At 33.9% G+C, this 15791-nt stretch overlaps 2 protein-coding genes across 4 annotated transcripts; both read left to right on the top strand.

Annotated features, from left to right (window-relative positions):
• Positions 1–1563: 1563 nt before the first annotated feature.
• Positions 1564–7165, top strand: LOC132604146 (bifunctional nuclease 1-like). Of its 3 annotated transcripts, none has more exons than XM_060317504.1 (11): positions 1564–1899; positions 3108–3392; positions 3641–3811; positions 3912–3961; positions 4070–4126; positions 4202–4267; positions 4374–4448; positions 4731–4849; positions 5309–5424; positions 6280–6335; positions 6929–7165. In XM_060317504.1, the coding sequence occupies exons 2-10, from the start codon at positions 3113–3115 to the stop codon at positions 6330–6332; spliced, it is 987 nt and encodes a 328-aa protein (XP_060173487.1). In that variant the 5' UTR covers positions 1564–1899; positions 3108–3112; the 3' UTR covers positions 6333–6335; positions 6929–7165. The 3 variants fall into 3 exon arrangements, with proteins under 3 accessions (XP_060173487.1, XP_060173486.1, XP_060173488.1); XM_060317503.1 differs by having other exon boundaries at positions 1567–1899; positions 3098–3392; XM_060317505.1 differs by having other exon boundaries at positions 1572–1899; positions 3098–3392; positions 5333–5424.
• Positions 7166–9154: 1989 nt separating this feature from the next.
• LOC132604145 (ornithine transcarbamylase, chloroplastic-like) lies at positions 9155–15627 on the top strand. Its single transcript, XM_060317502.1, has 5 exons — positions 9155–9421; positions 12775–13109; positions 13674–13805; positions 14152–14427; positions 15274–15627. The coding sequence occupies exons 1-5, from the start codon at positions 9235–9237 to the stop codon at positions 15454–15456; spliced, it is 1113 nt and encodes a 370-aa protein (XP_060173485.1). The 5' UTR covers positions 9155–9234; the 3' UTR covers positions 15457–15627.
• The last annotated feature ends 164 nt before the right edge of the window (positions 15628–15791 follow it).

The following is a 15791-nucleotide window of genomic DNA, read 5'->3' as shown; positions in this document are numbered from 1 at the left end:
GACCGTCCATCAAAACTTCGGCTAATAAAAAATATCACCTAATTTTTTTCTTCGCTGAGATTTGCATTTAAAACCTCATGATTATTCATCCATTTCATTGACCACTAGGCCAATCACGAAATCACCTTGTCCAAGAGGTGTCAATTGACACTCCTGTGTTGAAAAATTACATAGTTTAGGTAGGTAATTTTTCTAAATGTACATAGTATATTTTATGTTGAATCCTCTTAAATTCTTTGTATGTTATTTCTTTATATTTTAGTTTTTCTTATTAAAACTTCTAGCTCCACCGCTTTGTTAGGCTACATTCTCGGGGCCCCTTCCATGCTCTTGATATTTTTTGAGATTACAAGATGATGGAAACCTCCAATATGAATAAGCTAACAAATTATCAATTATGTAGAATATGACTTATTAACGTTTGGTGTTAGATTGTCAACGATTCAGCTTCACTTAACTGTTTTATTGTTATTAAATCTAAAGCAAACAAGTGAAAGTGAACTTGTTAGGGAGATACTCCAAAAAGCACAATATATTTTTATTCAGTTCTAAATTTTTCTTCATCCATATATAGTCTTTCTTTCATGTTTATGACGTTTTCGCTTTGTAATTCAATTCTGTTTCTCTGAATTAAGTACTAATTTCTTTTTGTCCTAATTTCTTTTTGTCAATTTAATTGATCCATATAGCAGAAAACAAATTATTTTGTGTCTCTTCTTTTTTAACTAAGAAATCTCCGAGATAAGTGTCGCAAGATTTGAAACTCGATGGTTAATATACTCTACTATACTCCTTTCCACTTAAAGATGTTTTTGTATGGGGTAGTTAGATATGAGACATGAACCTAAGCTACATATAATATGTAGCGCTTTCACCAAAGTCATGTGAGTTGCTTTTGTGCCTCATTATCATATGAAATTTGTTTAAAAAAACTTAGAGAGTAATAGGTTAAAATAGACCTAAACTATCATACTTTCGCTAATTACATACCCTAATTATCCGGTGTTTCCATTAAATATCTAAGCTATCACTGAATACTTAAGGTATATAACGCACAAAAGTGTGATAGTTTAGATATATTTTAATCTATTCACTCAAAAAACTAAAAACTTTTTTATATATTTAAGTTTGAGATAATTTTAGAGATCTTCCCTCAAGTTTAGTTTTGTAACACTCACTTCCCTTGTGGTCTCGGATATTACACTCACCTTCCTTGTTTTGAATGTTTTGTAACCAAACTAGTTTTAATGATAAAACTTATTTAATATTTCAAAATTGCCCTTTCATGCCATTTATATTGAGTACTCTAACTCTACTATAAGACAAAAATATTCAAAGCATATCATCAAAGAATGTGGTGTACCGGATGGGCTGCTCCTCCCTTAACCAGATGTCTCGAGTTAGAGTCCTCGGTATGAAAAAAATCCTTGATAGGGAGCGCTTCCCCCTCAAATGGGACCCTGTGCTGCGTGAATCCAGATATAGTCAGGCTTTAATGTGGGTATTGGACATCGGGTGAGAAACAAAAATAAATAAATTGGAAGCATGTATCTTGTATTGCCTGTAGGCTATAAGTAGTCAGACACTGTCCTCAATTGAGTTAAATATCTCTCTTTTCCAATAATTTTTTCTCTATTCCCACCATTTCTTTTCTCCTTTATGCATTCACACTTTTGTCAGCCTGAAGTTATCAAATTCTTCATCTGTCTCTGTATCAATTTAGTTTTGTGAACCTACTTTTATTATCCTTAGTTTTGGAAGTACACTGTGACTATTTAATACTGTTATACTCAGGAAAAATTCAAGTTTTGCTTGTGGTTAAAACTATGAATTGGTGATCGGAAACTGTTGATTATTGCAGTTGATTAAGAGCTTTTTCTGGAAAACTTTGTAAATCAGGTGTGAAATATGTACACCCTGAACTTATTCCGTGTTGATTAACTGATCCTCTTTTGAAGTTATATGAAGAAATGGTTTGATCACGGAAGCATCTAATTTTAATTTGTGTTCAATTTTTATTCATTGTGGAAATAGTAACTGTTGCAAGTTTTGAATTTAAACAGTATAAAGTTCAAAACTTTTATGAGGTCTAAGGTTCAAATTTTGGCCGAGGCGAAAATACTACTCCCCACTCTGGCTCTGGTCAAACTTTTTTAATTTTAATTGTGAATTCGGATATGAATATTCAAGTGTTTTAAAATGAAATTTACATATTTGGAAATTACTTAAAAAATATCAGTATAAGTCAAACTAATTGATAATTCAAAATATCTAAAAAGCATATGAAAAAAACCGCGGTTAAAGAAAAATGTGTGACTCTCGAAATTCGAACACAGCTACATAAATTGAGATGGAGGGAGTAGATGATCTTCTTTTTGTCCGTCCAAGTCTTGGTACATAGAGTTACCCGATACCTATGTTAGTTGGAGGCAGGGGCGGAGCTAGCTCTTCGGGTGTGGGTTCAGTCTAATCCAGTAGCTTTCGTCCGAACAATATATTTGTATTAAACTTTTTGTCAAATATGTACAAATTATTAATTTAGAACCCAATAACTTTAAAGAATTAAAATCCCGAATCCACAAGCTTCGAATTCTGGCTCCGCCTCTGGTAGCAGCTAACTGGACTATATTAGTGAATGTGCCTGCATGCTGAACCGGAAATCACGGTTATAAATATCAAAATTTTAATTTTTCCTCACACACACTCTGCTACGAGAGTCAATTTTATATTTTTGGAGGTAAATCAGACTTGATTAATTCATTCTTTGAAGATCAACATAAGTATTCAGAAATACTCAACAAAATTGAGTGTTCAGAAATTACATAATAGTTCTATAAATGAAAAATTACTTATCCCCACCTGGTGCATGACCAATAAATACATGACATTTCGTATTTTGTATATTGTTTAGGAATTAGGAGTATCACTTAACTATGGTTAATGAATTTATATTCTTGTGTGATCTCTTCCAGTGTGATCTCTGTGTGTAAGTACCAACTGTATGAAGGAAATTACTAAGTGTTTGGTCAAAGTATAAGAGCAGTTACTCTTTTATAAGACCAATCTACTGGATTATAATCTAATCACTGTGTTATAGATTTAAATAGGCAAAATGAGCTCTCTGCAAGGGCCTGTTGTTTGTCCTCTGGTTTGTGGAAAGCGAACAGGTATGGTCAATTCATCTATAGTGAAGGCTACTATGCTGAGGAGTGAGCTCTGTGGGTTTAATGGGATATCTAGCCGGCCGGTTAATGTGGCTCGTCTACCACGATCACGTGTAAGCAAGTTGATCGGATGCAGTTTCAGTTCATCATCAAATGACAATGGTAGCATGGCCGAGAATTTTAACGAAAGCGATGCTGATTATGTGAATTCTAGCGTGGTTGAAGCTGGTATGTTGATTCTATTGTTCAGTGCAATACTTCTGTTTTTGTATTTTGACACATAGGTTGATCCAAGATTTGAAGTTTATGAGTTTCTACAGCGACCTCAAATTAATACTACGATAATAACTGGATGCACAGTCAAATATTTATAGATATTTAGTAACTTTCTCAATATATATATAGTTATATACATGGTCTAGGTAAAAGCTATTGGAGTCACGTAAACTTGTAACATTTCCTATTATCTTGTGTAGTTGAAGTGCGAAGCGGGAAAGATGGTTTCATGATCAAGATGAGAGATGGCAGACATGTGAAATGCGTCCATAACAATCCACAGGGAGTTCATCTACCTGATTATGCATCAAACCCAGCTATTGTGCTAAAGACGGAAGACGGAACTGGGCTGCTTCTTCCTATAATTGTTTGTATGTAAATAATTCATATTTGTTTTACTGAGGGTACAGTCGCTTGGGAGTGTTTTCCAAATAAGGCTGTCTAATGTTGTGTTTCTATTTTATGCAACAGTGGAGATGTCAAGTGTGTTGCTCATGGCAGCTATACGCAATGTCCAACTTGTATGTATTCTGTTTCATATTGATTCTGATAAGGCCATTCAGCCAAAGTTACAGTAAGCATTGTTTTTATGCTGTTACTAAAAGGTACAAATATTTACTCCATTTCAGGCCAGACCAACAATGTATCAAGTTTTGAAGGAAATAGTCGAGAAGATGGGTTATGCAGTAAGTTTGTTGTTTGTACATTTACCAGTAAATGCCATTTTATTTCAAGCTTAATCTGACCTTTATAGTTTGAAGGTTAAACTTGTTCGAGTTACCAAGCGAGTTGACGAGGCATATATTGCCCAGTTATACCTAACCAAGGTATGTGTAAAAAATGTACTAATTGCAGAATGCCGACCCAAATGCGTGTACATTTTTGGTAGTATGCAATTTTTTTTACCAACCTTCATGTGGTTGTGTTTAACAGTTAGATAATGATGCTGAGAGAATTAGTTTCGATCTTCGTCCTTCTGATGCAATCAACATTGCTGTGAAATGCAAGGTAAGGTGGTTGGAGCTTATTACTTCTTCGAAATTGTTGACGGTGATGACACGCTATTGTTCTCGAGTTCTACATGTTGCAGGCAGTTTCTATGTATATGCCATCTTCTTTTGCTAGAAACAAGATGCTAACGGAATTGAAAATATTCTTTCCACTTTCCCCTGCGTTTTCCACGCTAACAATCCCCTTTAAGCCACAAACTGAAATTTTAGTTACCATTTTATATTTGTGAACCTAACAACATTGAAATATCAGTACTTGTGTTGTTTTTAATTTCCCTAGGTGCCAATACAAGTCAATAAAAACTTGGTGTACAGTGATGGCATGAGGATTGTTGAGTTTGCAAATCCTGCACCGCGCACCGCCACTTCAAATGGCCTATTGTTCCATGGGCTTGACAAGTATGTTAATGTTTTATAGATATCCTTTTCACCATGAGTTACATTTGGAAAAGTGAGAGAAAATTGTTTTATGTTCATTATCTGTATTTGAATGACAAGTTGTCTGTTAAATTGCAGAATGCGTGCTGAAGTATTTATAGTTCTTTTTTTTCGAAATTAAAGTGATGAATGTACATATGAAATTTGATAACAGCTACATAAAAGAGAAATAAATACCCTGCTTTTGGGGAAAATAGAATTTGGCGATCTTGGTACCTCAGTAAGCATCTATTGATGCTCCTGAATTTTCTGTACCACATATAATTAGATTTAATGTGGTGCATGTATTTTGTTTCTGTTATATAAGTGAATAACAGTATTTTGAAAATTCAAAACTAGCTGAAGTTCTAAAGTGACCTAATATCTCTGCACTAGACGTGAGAACAATGCCTTAGTATACCTTTTCGGAACAAATTATAGGTCTGATTATCATTATGGATTCAGACCGACTGGGCAGCCATCCATTGACGAAAAGGAGTTTATTCTTGTGCGGAACATGCTGGTTGCTGCAGTAGAAGAACGATACAGAGATGCAGGTAGACTTTATTAACATGTCTACATATTATATCGAACATTAACATATGCGGTCAAAATCTTTTGTTTAGTTTTTACGGTAAAAATGGAGAGTTTGTACATGTGTGGAAACCTGCAGGGACAACATGTTTGTCGCCAACCAGATTGGATTTAGACATTGAGTTTGATGGCTGCAAAAATATTTGATGGGGTACAAATGCATCAAAAAAACAAAATAAGTGATCATGGCTATTATCAGTGCTTCCAAGGATTTGGTCTTCTTTTTTCTTTTTTTCTATCTGCTCTAAATGCTAAGTAATTGGACTAATGGCATGTAGTATTTAATAATCAAATTAGTCTATGTGCTGATGCCAAAGGACCTTAGACAAAGGCATCAACCTGGACTTCTATCAAGTTCCTCTCTGGAAGTGTTAATTTTCATCAACTTCAACAATGCTCTTATGAAGCTGTGCTTCCTGAAAGGAGGGTCTTTTATTATGGATTTTTAACATTTCCTCTGGACACAAGATAATTGGCGAAGGTGGTGCTTTGAACATTTTCATTGCAAGTCGAAAAGATAAACATCGACTTTGCATACCAGCAATCCTCTTTTACTATCGATCTTTCCCCGGGTTTTCTTAATCCCTTTGAGTCGGGGTAACGAGGAGGAGCTAGGAGGTACATGAAATATCTTCAGATGAGCACAAAAAGGTGAAATTGAGGGTCTATGTCTGCCTGGTTTGTATCAGTCAGCTTGTTCACTCCTCTTCTATTGTTTTCGATGTAGTTGAAAAATTCTTGATTAATATAAGATGTTTTTGCTGTTTGTTACCTGGCCAAAGCTTTTAATTTGCACTTGTCTCTATTGGGTATTGTAGCTCTTTGGAGGGACAAGCTTACTCAACTTCGATCCAACAAGAATTGGACATAGCAGGTGTGTTATTCCAATCTTTTTTTCTCAGTGACACAAGTTTATTTTGCAAATCCAATAGTGTCTTTTTCTTTCCTTTATGCATTTCTTCCTATTTAAACAAGTGCTGGGTTAGGAGCTCGTTTGGCTAAGCTTATAGGAAGCCAAAAGTTGTTTTTCTTATTTCAAAAAAGTGTTTGTTTGGCTAAGCTTATAGGAAGCCAACTTTTTCTTATTTCAAAAAAGTGTTTGTTTGGCTAAGCTTATAGGAAGCCAAAAGTTGTTTTTCTTATTTAAAAAAAAGTGTTTGTTTTGTAGAATTGGAGTGTCTGGTCAAGCTTTTTAGGAACAAAATAAGTGGTTTTGAGCAGTAACAGAAACCGTTTTTTCAGAAGTTGAAAAAAGTAAAATCTTCTCATGAACACTTTTGGAACCTTGGTGAAGCACAAGTTGCTAATCTAATATTATGAAGTATTTTTCAAATTAATTAGTTAAACATAAACTGCTACTCTTAAGAGGTACTTTTTTCTAAAAATACTTTTTAAAATAAGTGGATTTTGAAATTTTGGCAATCAGGCGATGCATTTCTATAAGAACTCTCTTAATTTCTTTGACAGGATTGTTGCAGTTTGTTGAAGCAAGAACTCGATATGTATATAGAAGCCATTTGTCAGGGTCGATGCGGTCAGCATCTTTGAAGATCAATTATAGCTTGCTCAAATATGTTGGAAAAAAAAAAACTTGTGAATATATTGTATATTTGTATAGACTCTAATGCTAATGTTAGAAAAAGAAAAACTGCAACTGGTAAAACTTGGTTCTTCTTGGCTATGTGTAGCTAAGTTTTCTACTAGTTTTGCAACATTATCGTATCTTCGTTATGATTTGATTAAACAGTGAGAGTGCCAAATGAAATATAAGTGTCAAGCGCCGTATTAAACAATGTCATATTAAAAACATATTAGTTTACCATGGTTAAATTATAAGTTAAGGTGAGAATATGAAAACTATCTATTCATGGGTTAGTGATATGTGAAGAAGACGTGTTATCTATTCAACAGTTTGGTGTTAATATTAGGTGCGGGTACAGTTTTATCTTTCTCCTAAATAAGGTGAGTTTCTGTATAATTATTTATGGTTCAGTGATAAGTGAAGAAATGTTTTATGCACTTATTAATCTGGTGAGAAATGTGTATTAACTATTTATGATCCAGTGATATGTGAATAAATTGCATTATGTAATCATTAGTCTGGTGTAATTATTGGGTGCAGATAAATTTCTATCTTTCTCCTAATGAAAGTGTGAATCATAATAACTATTATGATTCAGTGATATGTATTAATTAGTTTAGAGTAAATACTGGGTTCAGGTAAATTTAATCTTTCTCCAAAGGCCTTATTAGACGGTCCTATGAGCAGCTCTACCTAAACAAGATGAAATCTTCAAGGATAAATATGTGAATTGTCAGCAGAATATCTTGTGTTTTCTTATTTTTCTTTTTCTTACAGCTAATTGTCTTATTTTTTCCAATTTATGGTTCATTGAATGACTCTGGGATAAACTATTAAATTAATAAAAATTGTTCGTCTGACTTAATCCATTAATTTTGCAAGTATTCTTGACACGAATCAGAACAATGTGTAACATTAAATAAAAAAACAAAATAAAATAAGAGAAGGTATGATTTTTCCTTTAGCTCTAATATTTATTTTTATTATTATTATTATTTCTTAAAGAAAAAATATCTAGCAGTGGATGGCAAGTTCCTAAAGTTGATAAGTGGCAATATCTTTTAGTGGTAAGCGTCACTCTCTTTCGAAGTAATCCTATCTTGTTTCGAATATTCTTTTGTTTCTTTTATCTTATCTTATTTGGGAATTACCTATTTGTATTCCCTTCTTATTTGCTTGCTTCACCTTTTTTTTTTTTTTAAATAAAAATAAAAAACTCCCTCAAGTATTCGGTATCTGTATTAGAACTCAACCAAACTCGGATCATGCGTTGCGGGGTTCATTTTGGGGCGCAACATTTTTAATAGAATTTTTCATTTTGAGGACACAAGGGTGGGGACTTCAACCATCCCATCACAACGCATGTTGATACTTTTTTTGCTTCGATTGTTAATGAAAGTATGATTTATGTTTTTATCTGTTTTAGTTTTGGTGGACATAATTATTTGATATTTATATTAATTAAAATACCAAAAAAAATTATAAATTAATTTAGATGCACGTAAATTGATTCGAATACCACAAATATATGTGCAAAAAATATGTATTAAAGTTATCCCGTATTAAACTGTAGGATTCAACATGTATTCAATTTATATACTTTACTTTCTTTTTTAATCTGCATAAAAAATTATATATATATATATATATATATTTTATTTTATTTTTTAATTTTTTTTTTGGTATTTAGCAAGTTTCGAATTTCAGTATTCCAATTTTATTTTTTGTGATACTTCTTATAAATATAGTATGACATATTTAATTAATATCATAAAATTTGAATATTACTATTTTGATATATTATATACATATCTATAAATGTAGTACTCCTATGACATATTTAATTAATATCATAAAATTTGAATATTAATATTTTGATATATTGTATACATATCTAATTTAAGATCACCATACCAACATGGGTTGTGGTAAGATGGTTAGGACTCCTTCATCCTTAATTAGAGATTTTGGATTTGAATCCTTAGTCGAGCTTGAATACAGATACCGAATATCAGGTGAAAATAAAAACAAAAAGAATTAAAACCTTACGAATTCAAAAATTCTTATTAAATCTTATATATTCAAACTAGGCTTGAGTAGGGTTTATTTATATTTAATTAAAACAAACACTCAAGCCACACTTGCCAAATCACTCCTGTCTTTCTCAGATACAACCCAAACAGCAAAAACAATGGCGGCCATTTTGTCTCAGTTATCTTCTCTCCGATCACCGGAAACTCTCTCGTTTTCCTCCGGCAATCACTTTTCCGGTGTAATCACACATTCTCCGGTGACATTTCCGGCTATTCGTCAACGCCAAATCTCATGTCAAAGTCAAACCACCTCTTCACTAACATCTCCTTCGTCCTCCGTCATTGGTAAAGCTCCGCTACGTTTTGTCCAATTATTCTGTTTCTTTTTATTTTCATTTGCTTAATTTGAAGTTTTTTTTTTTTTTCCCTTTGGAACTGTCGATTTGATCGATGTTTGTAATGCATTTAAGCTTGGAATGTGTTGTCATACACATAATATTCAATTTCAATACTCCTTCCGTGGCTCCGTTCATTTTTACTTGTTCAGTTTGGAAAATCAACAGATAATAATTTATCATTTCATACCTATTTTACCCTTATTATTACTCCCTTTGTCCTTTTTTTTTTTTTTTGTAGATGTTCACTTTTATTTGTCCGATTTGAAAAACCAAGAGATAATTCACTACAGCCAAACTGCTTTGTAATGGAATCATTTGTTCGGAAATTTCATGGCTGCTATAGTGAGGTGTTGTTATGTTTGTATACTGGCTTTTGATGTTTAGATCTTATTTAGCCATTATAAGCATACGTACGCAAATAATTATTTTTCTGTACTTTTTATGTTACATATAAACGAAAACAATATATGTGTTAATTTTAAATATCTCAATTGAATTTCATATCTTATTAATTAAAAATTGAAATGACTAATAAATTACTAATAAATCCATAACTAATTGTACCATACCGATAAAGAATTAAAATCTAAGGATCATATGCATTTAAAATTAATTGAGAAATTAAAAATTTCAAGTTTCACGTAAGAATTCTACAATTGTAGGTTGTTTCGTAAATTCCTATCTCGTAGTGATAATATAACGCTTAAATTGATGAGGAATTTTGTCCAAACTTTCAGCAAAAGAGAATTCAATAGCTTTCCCGTGAAGGCTGTCTAAGAGCTTAACAATTGGCTCTTCTATCTCACCCCAAGTAACAGTTGACTCTTAACAATAGTTTTTTTTTTTATACATAGTATATATATTTCTTACAAAATATTATTACACAATATTTGAGTATGCCTGTTATAGAGAGGTAATTTTACAAAGAGTGTACTGCTATAATGAATGTCGTTGTTGTTATAGGTAGAATGTCGTTATAGAAAAGTAAAATGTAACAGGAAAAATCGGTTCCGGAGAAAATGGAGCCGTTATAGTGAAATGATGTTACAACGAATGACAATTATAGAGAGGTTTGACTGTATTTCATACATACTTTATCCTTATTATTACTCCCTTTGACCATTTTTACTTGTCCAGTATACTAAGAATAGATGTCCAGTTTTAATTGTCCAAGTTTGGAAAACCAAGAGATAATTTACCATTTTATACATATTTTATCCTTATTGTTAATTATTGGGTTGGAAACTTCAAGAAATTGTTAGTGGCTCCACAATTTTTAAAGCATGTTGGATTGATTTCAATCATTTAAATGATTTATACTAATAATTGGGGGTGATATAATTAAATTGTCATTCTATTTATTGCTCCTTAAGGGGTGTGCCAAATCAAATATGGACAAGTAAAAATGGACGAAGGGAGTATTGAAATTGAATGTTCTGTGGATGACAACACATTCCAAGCTTAAACAAACCCTTGCATTATAAACATCCTACAGAGTCTAGTTTGTCTAATCCTTGTTGTTGAAGCCAAGTATTTGATGAGTTATTCATCTAAATGTTAAGCAAATGCGTTGAGTGATGGTGAGAATCTTAGCTGCCAAAAATAGACTGTGACAAAGAAAATGCACTTAATAAAATTAGGCGCTGAAATTGCATCCAGAATTTGTAACTTCCTTGTTTAATTTACTTGAATAAAGCTCAATTTTTTTTTTCTTTTGGAACATTGTCCAAAAGAGCTATCTTGTTGCTTTATCCTCATATCCTGATCTAGGAAGTTCATTTTTTTATAATGCACATTGTTGGTGTTGGTTACATTGAGTTTTTAAAAATGTTTGCTCCAAGAAAAGTAAGAGGAGAAAATGACTTCCGCTACTTGTGTTCCTAAAGTCATTTTCCTTTATCGGCATCCCAACTCGTACGCCACATTACTTGCTTCAACCAACATTTAGGCGTTGTTATTAATCATGTGATACTCTGAAAGGTGACAAAAACACTACACTCATATGGTATCTCTACCTGGTCAGATTACCAACCTACTTTTAGTCTATTATAGCCAATCAAACACTAGAAAATGATCGAAAAAATGATCTTTTTCCGAAATAAAACATTTTCTACGAAAATTATTTGCCATGGAGGCATGGAAGACATTTTACTTGTACCTATCTGACTCTTGTTGCTCCGTTTACTTTTTCACCTTTTGGTATTTATAGTTGTTTCCAAGTATTGGAGTTCAAAATATCACCAAAAACCAGGCATGTGCTGTTTAAAATTGTTGATATATTCTAGTTTTAACTATTTTCCTGCTATGAAGCGACTTGTGAGTATATAAAAATTTGTTATTACTGATTTGGTTAAGAAAAGACATAATTTGCGACATGGACATTTGTATTGTCTGTTATAAATGTGGCTGATTGGCCAGTTTCGTTAAAGTTATCTGCCATTGTTTGAAGAAATAGAATTGATTCGTTTGACAAAGGATAACTTGCAAATAACATATGAATTAGAGGAACAACATGTAATTTTCTAAATCTTTACCTTATCAATAATAATAATAATAATAACAAATAACTTTCTCCAATATTTAGAAATTGAATGCTAAGAAAATTTATCATAAAGCTACTCATAGTAAAAGTCTATGTTGCTCGGACTCGGGTGCGGGTGTCGGATACGGGTATGGATCTAGAGGTCGGACTCGGCATGATCTAAATTTTAAGATTTGTGGGTACGGATATGGGTGCGGGGATTCGGCAAAAATAATTCAAAATTCTAATAATATAGCTACAAGAATATGCCTAGATTATGAGAGCTTTTTGTGGAAGCACCTACATGTAGTTTGTACCAAACATGTGATTCAATCTTCCATTCTACTAGGTGCTAGACTGCGTGCTCCGAGAAGCTAGTTAAATTTTCTACATAATATTGAAGGTATGCCATCTCATGTCTTCAAATCTCTACTTTTTGTTATCTTGAGAAATCATAATCTCAAAATTTTTCTTTAATTTGGTCATGAATTTCGGTCAAAGTATCCGATCTCTATTGACCGGATCCGACACGAATTCCGTACCCAAACCCGTGTCGTGTCGGACACTGGTACGGCGGCAAAAGTGAAGGGTCCGAGCAACATAGGTAAAAGTACAAATTTTTTCGAAAGAGCATGTTGATGATGGTTTATGCCTTATCCTTGGATCATGATGGCTAGGTGTGATCTGAACACACTCAAATCATGTGTTTAGTACAAGTTCTTATCATAGTCTGTTGAGGATGGATATTTTTAACATTTCTTCTAAATTTTATATTCCAGCAACTGCCAATCAGAAGGACTTTCTACACATTAGTGATTTCGACAAAGCCACTATCTTGAGCATCTTGGATCGAGCCAGAGAGGTTAAAGAATTGCTAAAATCAGGAGAGAGGACATATCTCCCATTCACGGGTAAAACTATGGCGATGATTTTTGCTAAGCCTTCCATGAGGACACGGGTTTCTTTTGAGACAGGTTTTTTCTTGCTTGGAGGCCATGCAATCTATTTGGGACCCAATGACATACAGATGGGTAAGCGGGAAGAAACTCGTGATGTTGCTCGTGTTCTTTCTCGCTATAATGATATCATTATGGCTAGAGTTTTTGCTCATCAGGTATGCTGGTGAGTTTTCTGTTGTGACGTTTTTCTGGTGCTTGGTAAGAATTAAGGCTTGTAAGAAGCATTCATAACATTTTTATATGTTGTAGTGTTATAGTTGTCCAGTCCACATTTTTGCATCTTTGATTAAAGCCGCTGTTGGCAACTACATATAATAGTCGCAACAAATCTTTTCTTCTTTTGCCCTGGGGGCAGTGAGGGGCATATAGGGGTATGATTAAGCCTCCGTTGACATTTGGCTCCACGGACATCAAGCTGTCTTTTCTTTTCGTTGTTCCTTCTTTCTCTAGGTTTACAATGATGCTGACCATCAATGATTGCTCGAATTTGACCCTTGCTTTATTACTATATCTTACAGATGATGGCAGTTTGATGATGTTGCTGTGCCTCTCTCAGCAAATTAACTGAGTATATATTCATGTTTAATATTCTTTAGGCGTTGCTTAAATAGAACTGTGGGCTGAGTTATTTGTCTACTGAGTTTAGGAAGATTTCCCCCATTTCTTTTATCCCACTGCAAATCAATCTTGGTATACATTGTATTTCTTTTCTTTTGCAGGACATTCTTGATCTAGCTAAATATGCAACTGTGCCTGTGATCAATGGCCTGACAGACTATAACCATCCTTGTCAAATAATGGCTGATGCCCTTACGATAATTGAGCATGTCGGCCAGCTTGAAGGAACTAAGGTTAGCTCTTTTTTTAAGTTTTCCTGATGAAATAATTACATTTTATGTATGTGCACCCTAAGATTCAAGAAGAGTACATGTCAACGAGAAGGCATTAAGCTCCTGTACATGTTCACCTGCCCTTCTAAACAGAACACACTGAGCATACAATATCCAAAAAGTGATCTATATTATCAACATTGTTCTTACACCAACAAAAAGGATTCATTAAACATCTAACCCTGAGGGTGGATGTGGAAGTTAAAACACCTCAAAACATCTCAGATTTCTTTCAAATAATCTCAAACATGTTTTGTTTGTATTGATAATTAGATTTTAATAATATAGTGGTGGCTGCAAATTCCAGGTTGTCTATGTTGGAGATGGAAATAACATAGTGCATTCCTGGCTGCTACTGGCTTCAGTGATTCCTTTCCACTTTGTCTGTGCCTGCCCCAAAGGTTTTGGACCTGATCAGGAAACAGTTGACAAAGCACGACAGGCTGGAGTCAGCAAAATCGAGATAACTAATGATCCAAAGGAAGCTGTTAGAGGCGCTGATGTTGTCTACTCAGATGTTTGGGCCAGCATGGGACAAAAGGAAGAAGCTGCACATCGCCGTCAAGCCTTTCAAGGATTCCAGGTAGGAGCATAATAAATGTATCTTATTGTCTATTCAGCTTGTGCAAGTAGGAAGAAGTAAACACCCATTTCAACCTAAGACGGAATTTGCTTACCATAGAGCTCATTACATCAGCAATCCTAGGAGGTTCCTAGAAATGTGTCTTGCTATGGCTATCAATCTATTGTAGCAGGGTTGACTTTATTGAGGGCTTATGAAAATATTTTGTGGGACTTAATGTTGTACTCCAAGTGGTCTTCTGTTTAATTTTTCTGGTCTGCGGGGATCCAGGTTTTAGGGACCAATTTATCATTTACTGCTGGGGTGGCTGGGAAAGAATATGATGACACTGAAGAAAAAAGAAGAAGAAAGGATGGGGTTAAATGGTATTGGGCATTTCGTACAAAGAGACTCTAACTGAATATGCTGGCAATTATCCATACTCTCTGGAGATTTAATGGGGTGATGCTCACTGCATAGGTTCTGTTTGCACATGACTTTACTTTCATATTACTGGAAGGGTATAGACTAAAGTTTAGTTCTTTTAATATGAAAAACCATAGTTGAAATATATAATTAAGCAAGGGCTTGTTTCACAATCATTTGGTTCTGCAATTTTGGCCAGTTCTAGACGTTTGTTTTAGATAATTATATTTCTTTCTTCTGGGTAATGTGACCGTCTTTTATTCAGATAGATGACTTGTTAAGAATCAAAGGCAGACAATCTAAATCCATTGCCTTATATTCCGCAAACTTGAACTCTGACCTAACTTATCAGATAAACTTGAAATATCTGCCTGTATTCAGATGCATGCATTGCTGTCATACCTAAATATTCTAACATTATGTCTTATTATTTCTTTATAGGTGGATGAAGAACTGATGAAAATAGCTGGAAAGAAAGCTTATTTTATGCACTGTTTGCCAGCGGAAAGAGGAGTGGAAGTTACTGACGGCGTAATTGAAGCACCAAACTCCATTGTTTTCCCCCAAGCTGAGAACCGCATGCATGCACAAAACGCAATTATGCTTCATGCTCTTGGCTTGTAAATGCCGTTTGTTTTTCCTATAGCAGAGCCTTGTTAGGACCTAGAGCACATCCTCTCGTAAACCATATTTTTGTTGAAGCACTGAAGAACTTGGACCATCTCTGTGCATATAACTCGAGGTTTTCTAGGTTTAATTTGACTCTCATGTTGAAATATTCTCTTTTCCATGGTACATTATTGTTATCTTATATTTAAACGAGTCCCAGCAGGGAATACGTCCCCAAGGCATTAGCTGCATGATATCATTTTTGTGCGGAATGCCCTTCAAAGGCACTGGTCTTTAATTTTGTTGCCTTTTGCCTAAAACTCATGGGTTGGGAGTTTGAATTTTCACTC

This window comes from Lycium barbarum, chromosome 7 (assembly GCF_019175385.1).
Source record: "Lycium barbarum isolate Lr01 chromosome 7, ASM1917538v2, whole genome shotgun sequence".
In the NCBI taxonomy this organism is placed as follows: Eukaryota; Viridiplantae; Streptophyta; class Magnoliopsida; order Solanales; family Solanaceae; genus Lycium; species Lycium barbarum.
Note: the sequence above shows the minus strand (reverse complement) of the source record. Positions and strands in the feature narration are given on the sequence as shown.

What these genes read in the sequence shown, in the direction of transcription:
- LOC132604146 (XM_060317504.1), top strand. Translation starts at nt 3,113, where the DNA reads ATGAGCTCTCTGCAAGGGCCTGTTGTTTGTCCTCTGGTTTGTGGAAAG. An exon ending in TTCTAGCGTGGTTGAAGCTG is followed by an intron (nt 3,393 to 3,640) that starts GTATGTTGATTC and finishes TATCTTGTGTAG; the next exon opens with TTGAAGTGCGAAGCGGGAAA. An exon ending in AGAACGATACAGAGATGCAG is followed by an intron (nt 5,425 to 6,279) that starts GTAGACTTTATT and finishes TGGGTATTGTAG; the next exon opens with CTCTTTGGAGGGACAAGCTT.
- LOC132604145 (XM_060317502.1), top strand. Translation starts at nt 9,235, where the DNA reads ATGGCGGCCATTTTGTCTCAGTTATCTTCTCTCCGATCACCGGAAACT. An exon ending in TCCTTCGTCCTCCGTCATTG is followed by an intron (nt 9,422 to 12,774) that starts GTAAAGCTCCGC and finishes TTTATATTCCAG; the next exon opens with CAACTGCCAATCAGAAGGAC. An exon ending in AAGCCTTTCAAGGATTCCAG is followed by an intron (nt 14,428 to 15,273) that starts GTAGGAGCATAA and finishes ATTTCTTTATAG; the next exon opens with GTGGATGAAGAACTGATGAA.